Source organism: Canis lupus, chromosome 28, assembly GCF_011100685.1.
Source record: "Canis lupus familiaris isolate Mischka breed German Shepherd chromosome 28, alternate assembly UU_Cfam_GSD_1.0, whole genome shotgun sequence".
NCBI classification, from domain to species: Eukaryota; Metazoa; Chordata; class Mammalia; order Carnivora; family Canidae; genus Canis; species Canis lupus.
In genome coordinates this window covers 14,236,326-14,252,974 of record NC_049249.1, presented here as the reverse complement: position 1 = coordinate 14,252,974, position 16,649 = coordinate 14,236,326, and the positions used below count along the sequence as shown (strand labels likewise).

Here is a 16,649-nt window from a genome sequence, read left to right as displayed (position 1 = left end):
CTCAGCAATGGAGGAATCTATTATTACAAAACTTGAAATAACTGGAGTATTTAAATAACCCAAGTGGGCACCTTGAAAGATAAATCGGTCTTAATGATTCCTCCAAGAAAGACTATTTTTTCCAGGATAAGGTAAAATGCAGCAAATTCAGTTCATTTCTCCTTTTCTTAGTGAAATTCCTCTAGACAAACATTGAAAGGGTAGAAGCTGAACAATACAGTCCAATGTTAGTTAAATGTGTTTTTAATCTATAAAACTTTCTTTTTAAGAAATGATCTTCAATAATATACTTCCAACATTTTGCATGTACTTTAATTTTGTGCCTAATCAAGCCTAAAGGGTCACTTTCAATATGCTTAATGAATTCCATCTTTTCTCTATAGACTGTGTTTATCACTACTATCATCATTTTAATTTTCCCAGTGTCTATTCTTTCATAGAATAAGAGTAAAGGGCAATAAAATAGTCAAATAATTGGACAAACATACACTGCTGTGAAGATAAAGAAGTTGACATCATTGAAACTGAACTGTTAACTGGCTGGCAGTGCCACTATTAAATAGCTTGAAATATGCATTTGTTCATCAACAAGAGTCCAAATTCAGCACACAAAATCTAACTCAGAGGGGATCATCATAGTATGAGCTGTATGACAGCCAAATGTATAAAATTTGAGGACTGCCAATAAATCAGATTCAGCATGTTCTCATTTTTTCCATGTCAATGTGTGATCTTTGGAATATTTAATTATCATGACTTCTTTCTGAATACAGTATGTGTAGGCCTACACATACATGTAGGCATCATCAGCAATTCAATGCTTGCTCTCCTCCCACTCTATGTATATTGAAAGTTTTCTTCAAATGATTTAAGTCTATTCATTCCTTCAGCAAAAATTCATCAAGTACATACTTTGTATCAAGCACTGTACTTGATACTGGAAATATAAAATGAGCAAAACATAGTCCTACTCTCAAGAAACTCAGTCTAGTGAGAGAACAGTTGAAATAGCAGATCAGTGCTATGACAGGGGTATCTATTGCATGCCCTGGGTACATTTGCTCTGATGAGGTTAAGGGGGAGGGTGAAAAGATCTGCGAGGACCTTTATCCTAGAGGTAAAACTACTTGAGTTGAATCATGGAGATGAGTAAGTAGCCAGGTAGATAAATGTGGGAGGTAGGGGTTAGGGAGGATAGGTGATTTCTGTAGGGTTTTCTGTAGGGTTTTCTACGGAGAACAAAATTTGCAAAGACACAGATACATAAGAGAACACAGCACCTTTGGCGAACTATAAATTTGAAATGGCTAGAATTACATGAGAGGGAAGTGGTGGCAAGCTGCTAATCAATTACATGAATGGTAAACCAAGTTCAAATTATGTTTAATTTACAAAGATGAGCGACTGGCCATGAGGTAAAGAGTGACAGAAATCAATGTAACTGGCTAATAATGAATGTAGAATTTGGACAAGAATAAGTCATAGTTAAAATTCAAAAGTATTAGTTTCAATAAAGTGGTAATATCTAGGAGGACACTTAAAATATTTCCTTTATTCTATTTGTCTGTATATAATATCAAAACTAATTTTTATATAATTTCATAATAAAATGGAATAGAAAATATTTTGAAACTAAACTACATTTGCCCAGACATGCCTGTGTGTGTATACACAGGCATGCACAAAGAGATGTCATTCTGGATTAAAGGAAACTAACATGATGATTATCTTAAAGTGTAAGGATTATGGGTGACACTTCCTTATGTATATATTTACCAAATAATGTATATATTCTACAATAAGCAATAAAATAGTTTTATAAGCAGGGGAAAATGTGTTTTCCCACACAACAAAATAAAAGCATTTTTTATTTGTCCCTAAATGTGAACTAATGTAAAGGCTATAGCTGGGATAGCATAGATCAAATGTCAACATATGCACAAAAAAGAACTGATATTTTATTAAACAGAAATTATGCTGTACTGAGATTATTCATGTACAATGGGGGAGTATTACCTAGGGCTTGATAAGCACTTTTGTAATGGGAAAATATTTCTTAATGATATTATTTTCTGATAAGATTTGAATGTTAGTTGATATTCAGTATGGTAAGCCATATTGCCCTAAAACTGCAAATGTAAAATGAAGATTTACATACATACATTCTGAATAATGCTTAATTTTTCTAGTATTGTTCCATTCTAACATTTCATTTAACAGATGGTTAAGATTTAGTAAACCTCTAAATATTGCTAAACAATAAAATACACTGTATTTCCTAAAGTCAACCCCCAACAATTTTAACCTTGGACAAGGGACCCTTGCTAATATTAAAATATTATATGGTTCATTTAGCTCAAGATTTCCCTAAAATACTATAGCTATACTTGACACCTATTCTAAGTGGTGTCAAGTCATATAAATCTAGTTATATTCTTACTGTTAGAATTTCTCTTCTCTTTCAGTGTCTAAAGAAAATAAAGAATCTTAATTACTCAGCTATTTTCAAGTACTTTCTCTCTATTGCTCATTCTCATTTAATATCAGACAATAAGATCACCACTTGCTGAGGATGAGCAAATGATTCTAAATACATCCACTGTTAATCAACAGAAATCCTCTTAATCACCCATATACTCTCCAGGACAAACTAATGGAATGATGAAAATGAAAATATATTCAAATTATCTACGTCCTTATCTAGGTCCTCACAGGATCTATTTAAACAATATTTTCAGCATCTTTTCTAAAGTCACTTGTTTAAAATGTATGGCGTGAAATACTAATAATCAAACCATTGCAATGTTAACACTTCATCTGAGTTACTGATGATAACCCAACAAACTCAATAATGAGTCCAAGGCTCTTCTTTTTCTATTGTCACAGAATTTTGGCTTTGAAAGTATTTCAAACTTATTAAAGAATGCAATAATTTCAAAGAAAAAAATACAAGGAAGCTATTACCAGTTCACTTCCTTAAACACATTTGACCATATTACTTAAAAGAAGTATTTCTTCTGGGATAACGACTTTGAAGAACTACTTGATGTCTCTCTTCTTTAAGTTTTTTTTTTTTAATTTATTTATGATAGTCACAGAAAGAGAGAGAGAGGCAGAGACACAGGCAGAGGGAGAAGCAGGCTCCATGCACCGGGAGCCCAATGTGGAATTCGATCCCGGGTCTCCAGGATCGTGCCCTGGGCCAAAGGCAGGCGCCAAACCGCTGCACCACCCAGGGATCCCTCTTCTTTAAGTTTTTATTTAAATTCCAGTTAGTTAATATACAGTGTAATATTAGTTTCAGTGTACAATATAGTGATTCAACACTTCCATATAATACCCAGTGCTCATCATAGCAAGTGCATTCCTTAATACTCATCACCATCCCCCACCTTCCCTCTGGTAACCAATTTTTCTCTATATATAATCTATTTCTTTATTTGCTTCTCTCTCCCTCTCCTTTGCTCATTTGTTCTGTTTCTTACATGAATGAAATCATACGGTATTTGTCTTTCTGCATTATTTCATGTAGGCTAATACTCTCTAGCTCCATCCATGTTGCTGCAAATGGCAAGACTTCTTTTTTTTTTTAAGACTTCTTTTTTATAGCTGAGTAATATCCCATTGTTTATGTATGTGTATAGATAGATAGATAGATAGATAGATATACTGAGGCAAATGGTAAGATTTCATTCTTTTTTATAGCTAAGTAATATCCCATTGTGTGTGTATGCGTGTATGCGTGTGTGTGTGTGTGTGTGTGTGTGGATAAAGAAGATGTGACCATTCATCAGTTAATGGACACTTGGGCTATTTCCACTTGACTGTCTCTTTAACAGTTAAAAATATACTTTATTTTATGACCCAGTAATTCCATTCTTAGGCATTTACCAAGAGAAATAAAAACACAGGTCCACAAAAAGATTCGTACAAACTATAAATAGTAGCTTTATTCATAATAGTAAAAAAAAATGGAAACAATCCAAATGTCTATCAATAAACAAATGGATAAACACACTGTGGTACAGTAATACAATGGAACATATTCAACAATAAGAAAATAAATTACTGATAAACCTAACAAAATGAACAAATGTCAAAAACATCTTGATAAAAAAAAGACACAAAATAATGTATCCTAATATGAGTTTATTTATATGAAGTTGAAGAATAGGTAAAAACTAATCTTTGGCGGCAAATCAGAATAGTCATTGCATAGTGGAGAGGAGTACTAATTGGAAAAAGTTACAAAGGAACTTTCTCAGATTATGAAAATGTTCTGTATCTTGAGAAAGAAGTTACATAAACATACAGATTTGTGAAACTCATCCAAGAGTACACTTTAGATCAGTGTATTTCACCAGGTGTAAATTTTACATTAACAAAAATCTAAATAGGTAAATAAAATAAAACCCAAATTAGAAAGATGTAAATGTACTAAGACTGTTGTAATTCTTGTAATGGGAACAGGAAAGAACAGATTTAAATCCTGTTACCTGCTAACTTAGCCAGGAATCTTGAGCATGTGTGCACACTGAACCTGACAGAACTGATTGAATTTACAGAATAAAATCAGAATATAAGCATTTCTTCCATTTTTTTAAAAGATTTTATTTATTTATTCATGAGAGAGAGAGAGAGAGAGACAGAGAGAGAGGCAGAGACACAGGCAGAGGGAGAAGCAGGCTCTATGCAGGGAGCCCAACGTGAGACTGGATCCTGGGTCTCCAGGATCACGCCCTGGGCTGAAAGCAGCGCTAAACCGCTGAGCCACCCAGGCTGCCCCATTTCTTCCATTTTTGCTACATAAGACATAATGATGAGAAAAATAAACATTCATACCTATAGCAATATTGAGAAAAGTAAAATTTTCTTATCAATACCTGAACCAAGAGTAGGCTTCCCTGTAACACAAAACTGGGGTACAAAGAATGAAAAAAAATAAGACTTTATTTAATAGTATATCATTTTATACCAAGGTGAAAAACAGCCTCCAAACCTATCCTCTGTGCACTTTTCCAATAATGTAAAACCCATTCGTTGCCAGACACTATTCTAAACTTAAGTCATTTAATTTTAACAGCTCAATAAGAGATCATGCCCATTTTACTGACAAAAAAAAAAAAAAAAACAACAACAACAACAAAAAACACCCTAGGTAGAAAGAGGTCAAATACTTGCCCAAAGTCATATCCAACAGAGCCGGGCTCAAATCTCAAGCAGTCTGGCATCAGGGCCCAAGCTCATAACCTCTACGCTATAAAACAGCCTTTGGTCTACTTTTCTTTTCTTTTCTTTCTTTCTTTCTTTCTTTCTTTCTTTCTTTCTTTCTTTCTTTCTTTCTTTCTTTCTTTCTTTCTTTCTCTCTCTTTCTCTCTCTCTCTTTCTCTCTCTTTCTTTCTTTCTTTCTTTCTTTCTTTCTTTCTTTCTTTCTTTCTTTCTTTCTTTCTTTCTTTCTTTCTTTCTTTCTTTATGATAGTCACACAGAGAGAGAGAGAGAGAGAGGCAGAGACACAGGCAGAGGGAGAAGCAGGCTCCATGCACCGGGAGCCCGACGTGGGACTCGATCCCGGTCTCCAGGATCGCGCCCCAGGCCAAAGGCAGGCGCCAACCCACTGCGCCACCCAGGGATCCCCTGGTCTACTTTTCTAACATGTTTCTTAAGCACCTCTTTCCTGCCTGTGCAACACAGTTTCATTCCTGCAATATACTTCAAGGCCCATGTACCAAATCTATCCCTGATTTTTCCAGCAAAATCTCTAAACTGACTTTTCTCCAAATATATCCTAGAAGTAATAACTTACAAGGGGACTCAAAAACATTCTTAAAATAGGTATTTGTTGATATTTAAGACCAAACAGAGAAAGTCCTGCATTACAGGGACAAATTTCAGAATTCTTTCCTAATGACTTGAAATTTAAGATTGCTTTAGACCAAATGAAAATTTGAATTTTTTTTCATATCTTGGTGTTGAAGTCAGAGGAATTTGTACAATTTTTAATTGTATATGATTATCTTTACCACTGATCTAATATAGTTCAAATCATCAGTATTTACTGGGCCCCAAATACTAAAAAACACTCTACAGAACACTGTGCAGGTCGATTGATAAATACAAGAGATTGCTTCTTCTTTCAAGGAATTTTCTAGCACAGCATTTTTCATGCTAAGCTAGAATATGTTAACTACCTAGAGTCTACCAAATTTCCAGTCCCTACATCCCAGGGTGAAAAGAAGCATCTCACTGCGATCTGCCAAACCCAAAGTCATAATGATTTTTTTCTCCCTCATTTCCTCCTATCGATTTTGTAACTGTAGCTCATATGTAGGTCTATGATCCAATCTGAGTTAATTTTTTATATTTATGCTATGTACATTTATTTGTATATATATGTTATATAATAGTTGAGGTTCATTATTTTGCACATAGATGTTCCAGCATGATTTGCTGAAAAGATTGAGACCAATGCATTTTAATCTAACAGAGCACAAAATTTGATATGGTTTCAGATTCTATACTGCAACTAATCTTTAAGAATTACAAGATTAAGCCTCTGCCTACTCAGCAGGGACTCTGCTTCTCCCCACCCTACTCATGTGCATATGCACTCTCTCTCTCTCAACCTCTCAAATAAATAAATAAATCTTTATACATAATAAAAAAAATAAATGCAAATCTGATCAGGTCAAACTTGTGTTTAAGTCCAACTTTTCAATAGCTTACCGCTCTTCTTAGCATCAAGGCTAAGATGCCCCACAAATCCCGCATGATCAAGCTTCTCAATCTTTCCTAGCTCCATTCTCCTTCTTCTCTGAAATAATAGTATTTTTCCAGTAAAGTCCTTAAATGTACCAAGCTCCATTTGGCCCCAAGGTCTTTGCATTGCCTCTTTCTCAGGCCTGAAATGTTTCTCCCTTCCTCCCTTGTGCTTAGTTAATTCCTACTCATCCTGGAGATTTTAACTCAAACATTTTTTTTTAAGATTTTATTTATTCATTCATGAGACACAGAGAGTCAGAGACATAGGCAGAGGGAGAGGCAGGCTCCTCACAGGGAGCCCAATGCAGAACTCGATCCTGGGACTCCAGGATCACACCCTGAATCGAAGGCAGACACTTAACCACTGAGCCACCTAGGCACCCCAACTCAAAAATTTATTATCTGATCTTCCTTACTCCCACCCTTGGGTTAGATCAGATTCATTTATATATTCTTATGGCTGCCTGCACATTTCTCTCATAGGATTTTTCAGTTTGGGAGTTTATACTCTGGGTATTATGTGATTTAAAAGAAATATAGCGGGATCCCTGGGTGGCGCAGCGGTTTGGCGCCTGCCTTTGGCCCAGGGCGCGATCCTGGAGACCCAGGATCGAATCCCACATCAGGCTCCCGGTGCATGGAGCCTGCTTCTCCCTCTGCCTATGTCTCTGCCTCTCTCTCTCTCTCTGTGACTATCATAAATAAATAAAAATTAAAAAAAAAAATTTATAAAAAAAAAATAAAAAAAATAAAAGAAATATAGCAATTATACACATAACTATTAAATAAAATTTTGTCTATGTGTTATATGCATTTTTTTAAAGATCTATAGTTCTCATCAGATACTCAAAGGAGTCCCTGACCCCTGTGTAGTAATGAATTAACCTCATCCAAAGACAGGTCTGGTCTTTGTTTTGGCTAATGGAAGGTATATCTAGGCCTCTGGAACTTATTACCTAGGAGGACAGTCTTTCTTTCCCTGAGGATTTTGGCCACTGGACAAATTTGATTTATAGTGGGGGCCTTGAGCCATACTTTCCAGTTCCAATCTCAAGAGGAAATGAAGGCTGAAAGAATTAGTTGACCACAGAAGGGGCTAGAGACTAAGAGACAGCCATGCAGGCAGTTTGTAATTGGGCCCCCAAACAAAAACTCCAGACATCAAAGACTTGGGTAAATCTCCCTAGTTGGCTGTGCCCTGTGTGTACTGTCATATACTGTGGCCAGGGCATGAATCTATGGGGAGATAATGATAGGAACTTCTATATTTGGTCCCTTCGAAAATCTGCCCATATGTCTCTCTTTTGGCTAATTTTAACCTGTTTCTCACCCTGTAATAAGCTAAGTATAACAACTTTCAGAGTTCTGTTGAGTCCTTTCTAGTTAACTATCAAACATAAATGGGGTCATGGGGCTCCTGAACTTGCAACTGGTGTCTGAAACGAGGACAGTCTTGAAGTGACTGTTGTCTTAGACTTTGTAGTTTAGCTAAACTTATTACAACCCTAAAAAGATTAAAAACCCACAGGTTAGACCATGAGTTCTTCAAGAGCAGAAACTTTACCAATACAATATGCAGCCAAAAAATTTAAATACTTGAAATAAATGGATACTGACAGGATGACAACATTCTCTAATAACAACAATAATATTAATGATGATGAAGACAATAAAAACAGCAGCCATTTACTGCATGCCTTTACTGTAGTCCCCATGTACAGACGAGGAACATAAGGATGAAGGTGAAATGACTTGCTCAAGATCATACTAGTCACAAAGACAGTATAGAAGCTCTGATTTAACTAATATTAAGTGCATTTTCATATATTGTATCTCCTAAGGCAAGCAAAGGAAGTTTAATATCATGTTTTACAAAGGACAAACAGAAATAGGTACCTAGCATTATCACCACTAAATAGTATCATTAAAGACTAGCAATTGTTAGCACAGTTCAGGAATGTAGAATACTGAATTTCCTCTCTTTTAACTAAGACTACAGTCATAAGCACTCTGATGCTTGCTTAAAGCTTGCATTTGAAATTCTTCTAAATAGAATATGAGCTACATAGGTTAAAAACAAACAAAAAGTTAACTCGTGTATTATTATCAAATGCTAAAACACAAATTGAAATACCTCAGGTGGACAGATAACATTTCTGCCAAGAAAATCACTATATATAGACCCAAATCTGTAAACTATGGGCATCAAGCTCTTTCTTAGATTTTTCTCTACAAATGTTCCATTCTCTCTAAAGATTTCTCTCACAACCTAGAAATGTCCTAATTGCCTCTAAGAAAGGCTAAAGGAAACTAGAATCTGTCAGTTCATGTAAGACCAGCTGCACTATTTCAAGGAATATTGTACTCAAAGGTCTTAAAAGGCCTTTCTACCTTGAAACTAGACCTGTTAATTAAGAGACAAATAAATGCAGATCTTACCCCAAAATATATAAAGGAGGATAGTAACCAGGAAACACTCTGAATTAGAGCACTGTTTATTTTTAATAATTATAAGAAAAACACAAGAAGGTGTTCAATTAGTTGTGATTAATTAAAATTAATTACATTAATTAATTACATTAATTGGCTTTCTATAGATCCAGAGCAAACATTACATAATAAATGCTATTTGTTGAAATTATTTTAAAATTCACTATCATAGTTGTACTAAATATGAAAACCAATAGTCATGTTGTGCTATGTCAATTCTGGCAAACCAATTACAATAATAAAAACGTCTTAAGAGTGGATTAGTCCGGGTCTACATTAAAAAATGAATCATTAAAGGAGTACTGAGTGATGTGAAATACAGGCAATATGAAAGAGAAAGTGAACAGAAGTAAAGCATAGGAAAGAAGGAGGACACACTAATGAATTAGACATACACTAATGCCCGCAAATAACCCACAGAGACAGAGAAAGTACCTGGAAAGCTGTGAGTGCGCCAGTCCCTGGGTTATACAGGCATCGCAGCGAAGGCATGCTGTCCGCCAGGCTGGAGCAGCCCAGCCACAGAGACCTGGGCATAGAGCACTGCAGAGAGAGGACAACTATGAGATGGGACAGTATGAGACAGGATGGCACAGATTACAGGAATTTTCAAGGCTTGGCTGAATGCAATATTCCAGTTGCAGTTGGCCTTTCTGATAGAAACATATTCAAGAAACATACTGCTTACTAGTCCTAACCCCAGAGAGTACCTTGAAAGAGACACCAGTAGCCAAAAGGCAAAGGGAAAGAAAGGAGGTTAAAGGTCAAAAAAAACATAAATATTTAGTAAAAATTTTTGTCTCTGTTCTTTTATGTATGAGTCTAAAGAAAATCTACTTCTTAATCCAATTAATCAATTATTTTCCTCTGTACACTTCATCTCTCATAAATTCACCACAGGGTGAAATACTGTATAAACTAAACAGAAAAAGGAACACTTCACAGTAATTTCATTATTAGGAAGGTTAAATTAGAAAGTAAAATACAATAGGAAAGTTTTGTTTTGTTTTAGAAGGTGGGGAGAAGGAAAGAGAACGCGTTATACCCCCACAGTTTTGACAGCAACTAACTCTGCAGTTTGCATATGTTTTATGTATCTTGTTAGTCTGCTATTCATTAACCAAAATGCATAGTTACCAGAGCAGCTGCCTCTTCATCTTTCCAGATGGATTGGGGAGGGGGAGGGGGCAACCCAAACAGAAGGGAAAACAACAACAAAGAAAGAAAAAGTGACAAGGACAGAAAAAGAGAGAACCCCAAAAAGTTGCTGGTATTAAAATCTTCTAAATAAAAAGGTATGTGTGAGTGTAAGTATACATATAATGTATTCACTAGGGAAAAAAGGTAGGAATGATTTCTAGTAACACTAAACAGTTTTAGTGTTGTTGCTCCTATAATCTTATAAAACACTCCATCTTTTTAAAAGAATTTTTACATTCTTCAAGTTTCTCTAAATGTATCCCAAGCTAAGGTTTTTTTTTCCCCCAAGCTAAGGTTTAATCCATCAACAATCTAAGAGTACCACATAAACTAAATACCTGATCAAACCACATATAAAAACAAGAATACATATTTTAAAACATAGCAGTCAATATACATAATATTAAAATTGAAATTTTAAGTCTTAAAATATTTAATATCATGATGGGAGTTTTTTATTCTTAAAATGTTCTAGTTATAGAAATTAATATTAGAAAACAAAATATGGTATTCATTGTTCATACTGTCTGTAACTGATATTAAGGATAGTGTGCTACAAAGACTCCAAAAAAATGATCTGGTCTAGATCCTGCTTTGAGGTCATTATTTCCTCATTTTAAGTTAAGGTGATTAATGCCCAGGAAAAATCGAAGTTTGTATCCGTGAACATGTATTTAAAAAGTAGAGAAGTAGGAACTGGAATGCTGGCCCATTGCTTCTTTAGTGCAGAACTCTTCTTCCTGCCTCCATGCATCCCTAGGTCATGATGTGGAGATATCAGACTTCGAAGAAGGCTATTTGCTGAAGACATTACTGGATAGCACACCAACCACAACAGCTACACTGCTTTAAACTACTACAACAACCTCCTAACTTTGTTCACTGTTTCCAATGTTTCTTCACCTCAAGCTATAATCCATTTTACAAACAGCAGCTAAATAGAATAATTGTGTTCACCTTACTATCATGTCACTATCACCAATAATTCATAATGGCTCCCTGTATCTATTGTATGAAATCCAAGCACTCTATTGATCGGATCTTTCCCTACTGCCTACATTAACTCACCTTCTCTGTCCTTCTAATTGGTCCTGGTGCTCTAGCTAATACCTAACTTGGTATCTTGTTTAAATACCCATCTTACTTCCATCCTGTGAACTTGTAATTTCCTTCTCCCTTTTACCCTGCCAATGTACGTCTCTCATTTACTTCAACTCTCCTTAGAACTATTTATACTAATTTCAGTCTTATTCAGTAGTTCTCAGGAGACAGTCTCATGTTGTCAGAAGGCAATAGGAGAATAAGAGAGAGTAGGACAAAAAATTGTTTTCCTTAAGAATCACTGTTCTCTGAAAAAAAAAAAATAACTGTTCTCCTATTACAGCTCTACATTGGAAGCAAGTTCTTTGCTAAAATAATTTTTATAAGTAAACGATGTTAAAAATTTCTAAATCTAATGTTTTTAGTCATTCATTCAACAAGGATTTATTGAGCATTTTCCTTGTACTGTTCTAGGCATGAGGAATAGAACAATGAACAAGAGACAAAAATCCATTCTAGTGACATTCTCTCAAACTTAAATTCTTCTATGTTTAAAATCATTAATATAAAAAAAACAATTTGTTGTTAGTTCCTCTTGTGGTTAATGAAAGACATTGCATATTATTAAGCAGTTGGTTAAAGTTCTCTGGATGTTAGGCAGAAGAAAAGTCTCATTCTGAAGGTGGGACTGAATTTCAGAAAAGTAGGGGAGTGAATCGAAGTGAAAATAAATTTAAAAAGAAAATGAAAATACAGAAGAGGAAAAAAAGAAATGGTACAAAGAAAAAGCAATAGGCATAAGAAGACAGTTTCCCTTCCTCTCTTCCCTTCAAAAGAGGTAGATGGCTCATATACTTTTAGCCATACTGAAGCCATCTGCAAAATCTCTTCTTTTTATTAAATATATTTATATTTGTGAACACTCCTTGGTAAGTTTTTAAAATATTCCTCTTTGCAACATTTCATCTCCTTCATTTTATATTAGATCCTGTGTTATTGCTGCAGTATGTCCTTGATTAATTACTATGTCTTTCCTTACTATTGGTCATCTTTATGCTCTTCCTTACTCATTCATTCTATCCTCCATCAACACTCCTAACTAAGAATTTGAAAGGACTTACCTCATCCCTTAAACTAAAATTTCAAGATAAAACTATAATCAATAATGAGCCACAAACACCCAAGAAAGCCACTAGAAATACTGGTGTGATTTCTAAAATAGCATTAACTTGCAAACACCACACAGAGGATGCATTTTCGATTATTACAAGACAATTGGTGTGGATCTGAAAACTGCGCTTGCATATAGTCAGATCTGCACATTATCATAAGATTTTATATATTATAGCTCAATTTAAAAACCAATTTTCAAATTGGTTTGTATTGTAACAATTAATCTTGTCTATACTGGTAAATGTCACTTAAAAACATTGAGGAAAAAAATATAATCACAAAATTAATGGAATAGGCTATAACTCCTACACTACTACCTCTTTCCCTTCTACACATTTAGGAGCATTTTCTAAAGGAAGGGGAAAATCAAAAGAAATTTGGGCAAGAAGTAACAGGGTGGAAAGTAGTGATATTTTGGTTACTATTCTTATATTTCTATATATTTTAGGGACATCCTGATTCATCAATTTCTGACAAAGATCTACATCCGTTCTATTCTCCCCATGTTTAATACACAATCCCCTTTAAAACTTACCTTTAACCTGAAAAGCACAAATAGTTTTCTACTTAAAACACAAAAGTTGGGATCCCTGGGTGGTTCATTGAGCCTGGGTGGCTCAATGGTTGCCTGCCTTTGGCCCGGAGTGTGGTCCTGGAGACCGGGGATCGAATCCCATGTCAGGCTCCCTGCATGGAGCCTGCTTCTCCCTCTGCCTGTGTCTCTGCCTTTCACTCTGTGTCTATCATGAATAAATAGATAAAATCTTAAAAAAAAAAACCACACACACATACACACAAAAGTTTAGGCTGCAAAATATTTAAATTTCTAAGGTTTCCTCTCTAGATCTAAAAAAATTTAATTAAAAAAAAAGCAGGTTCTAAACCAAACTGTAACCTAACAACTATAGTTTCATGTTTAAATATTTAACTTTTATTAACTGTTAAAAGACTTGTGAATGACCTATTCCTTAAATGTTTCTCCTACACAATCTCAAAAGCTACAACCAAGTTTATATCACATATGTGCCTTCATCCTATACAAATCCAGCCCTACACTGCATATAATCTGTCTTGTCAGCTCATTCCCCACTTGACCTCACTCCAAACTAACTCTACTTTGCAAAAATCAAAGAAAGTTGAAGACTATATTATTACAACTAAATTTTATTAACCAATTGAATACGTTTACTAGCTTTTGAAAAGCAGACACAGCATTTTAAAAAATGCTTGAACATGTTTTCTACTACTTGGAAGAATCAGAAAGAGATTGAAATGTTGCAACAAAGGGCCTCCAGTGCTTCAAGAAGAATATACTATCTAGTGCCCTTCAGGTTCAACAGTACAAATTCATTTTCACAGAGAACAGTTGAAAACCTTGACTCCTCCCCGCACTTGGCTGCCTGGAGAAAAGTCACAGTTCCTCTTCACTGACAGAGGGCCCTGCAGGCAAAGGGCTGGCCTCAGCATTTACTATATGAAAGCTGAATGACAAAATCTCCTAAACTCAGGTCCCTGTTGGTCAACTTCTAGGAGTAATAGAAGCTATAATAATCAACAATAAAAAGATTGCTGCATTGAGAGTTTATGTATCCTTAAGCCATGGAATAGAAGAATTCCCTTTTCACTACTATATCAACTAAAAGTCAGGCCAAGAGAACTATAGTATTCCATAGGCCATATAATATATTCAGACTCTATCTATTCAAATTCAATGATTGCCTCTTCAGAATCCCAATTTAGTTCACTTTAAAAATGAAACTCCCACCTGTCACATAGGACAGTCCTATCTGCCTAGCCTTATTGTACAAGGTCATGGTAAAATTGAAATAAGAATGCAAAAGAAAAAAAAAAAGAAAAAAGGAAAAAAAAGAATGCAAAAGAAAAAAAAATGTGATGTCATAACTAAGGCTTCCATGAATGTCACTTGTACTTCAAAATGTTCGGGGACAAAAAAAAATAAAAATTAAAAAAAAAATGTTCGGGGAAGCCATTATGAACTGCAAGCCACAGAATCAATAAATTCATCCATCAAGTACTTACTGTTCTTTACCAGAATGGATACACATGGAGTATAAGGAGAAGAGAACCAAAACTTATCAGGTATAAACTGTGCTAGATCCGTTAAATACATTATTTCATTTAATGATTACAAACCTTGTCAAAGAGTCATTAATATTTTCATTTTAAAGGGAGAGTGAACTCAAGTTGGGAAGAGTTGTTACAGTGACTACATGGTAATGATGGAAGACCCCAATGTGTTTATCTCCCCCAAACACAAAGATTTACCTATATAAAGACTTGTTCTCAAGTAGTTTATAATCTATCTTGGGGAAATAAATTAACCAACACAAACAGTAACTGCAAGGAAAAATACAATAAATATACTAAATTGTGTTTAACAATAGCTGCTATATTAGTTTAATTAAAATTTAGAAAAGTTCAGGCACAGGCTTTAATTTTATTGTAGCACTTGTTACTGTATGTAAATTAATTACGTATTTGTTTCCTCCACCAGACCATATTCCTTAAATCTTTTTTAATCTCCAGTATATGGTCATAGTAGATACTCCATAAACATGAGCTTAATGGTGAGAGATCACTGGGATGCCTGGGTGGCTCAGTGGTTGAGCATCTGCCTTTGGCTCAGGGCGTGGTCCTGGAATCCCAAGATCAAGTCCCCCATCAGGCTCCCTGCATGGAGCCTGCTTCTCCCTCTGCCTGTGTCTCTGCTTCTCTCTGTATGTCTCTCATGAATAAATAAATAAAATCTTAAAAAAAGAAATAAGAGATCACTGAGAGCTACATACCAAAAAGAAGAAAGTAATTTTTACTTATGGAACAGTAAAAATACTGATAAAATAATAACAGTTACTTTATTAAGACCAATCTTACCAGACTGGAAGGTCTTACTAGAATGGTACTGGATAAAGCTCTTTCATAATCATCTTACTCACCTGTAAAACAATCTAGCAAGGTAAATAAGATCCAGAGAGGTTAGATAAACTAACAAAAGTTGATAGGCACCCAGCAAGCAATAAAGATGGGATTCAGAACTAGATATTCTGAGTACCTAGGACAGTGCCCAATACAAATGACACTTAAAAAGGACTTAACAGGACTTAACAACCAACTGACTATAAGGAAAGGAGGATGAATCAGAAATAATTGAGTTTTCAAACTTGAATGACTAGAAGGATGGTGGTAGCACTCGTAGACACAATGGGAGGAAAGTGAGCTAGATATGCTCAGAAATCATTAATGTGACATAATAATACAACTCTGGTATGTCAGTAAAAACTTAGCATGAAAGCTTGGATAGAAGCCTAGTGTATGGATTATATAGGTGTGAGAATCACTGGTTTCTGTATAAGGTGCAATGTACTAGGTTAAAAGCATTTGCTATAAAAATACTAGTGAGGGTTTTTGGTTTTTTTATTTGATTCCTCTTTCTTTGTGTCCTTTCCTACTTGAAAAACTCAATCTTGGGACGCCTGGGTGGCTCAGCGGTTTAGTGCCTGCCTTCAGCCCAGGGCCTGATCCTGGGGACCCAGGATCGAGTCCACATTGGGCTCCCTGCATGGAGACTGCTTCTCCCTCTGCCTTTGTCTCTGCCTCTCTCTCTCTCTCTCTTTCTCTTTCTCTGTCTCTCATGAATAAATAAGTAAAATCTTTAAAAAAAAAAATAAAGAAAAGAAAAAGAAAAACTCAATCTGACAGACATTAAGTGAGTATAGGCTAAGTACAGGCATCAAACTGAATGGTAGAAGTAGCTGCAGATTTTTTAAATAAATTTAAGAGGGCAGCCCTGGTGGCCCAGCAGTTTAGCGCCGCCTTCAGCCCAGGGTGTGATCCTGGAGACCGGGGATCGAGTCCCACATTGGGCTCCCTGCATGGAGCCTGCTTCTCCCTCTGCCTCTCTCTCTCTGTCTGTCATGAATAAATAAATAAAAATCTTTAAAAAAAATAAATAAAATTTAAGAAAAAG

General features: G+C 35.3%; 1 protein-coding gene across 10 annotated transcripts in view; it reads right to left on the bottom strand.

The window, feature by feature from the left end:
• BTRC (beta-transducin repeat containing E3 ubiquitin protein ligase) overlaps positions 1 to 16,649 on the bottom strand; it is a 184,361-nt gene that overhangs the window by 106,794 nt on the left and 60,918 nt on the right. For 7 of the 10 annotated variants that reach the window (XM_038578563.1, XM_038578568.1, XM_038578564.1 and 4 more), the window contains one exon: positions 9,686 to 9,793. The exons of the other annotated variants lie outside the window; for them this stretch is intronic. In XM_038578563.1, coding sequence (XP_038434491.1) covers positions 9,686 to 9,793 — 108 coding nt within the window. The remainder of the gene's footprint in view (positions 1 to 9,685; positions 9,794 to 16,649) is intronic. 10 annotated transcript variants of the gene reach the window in all.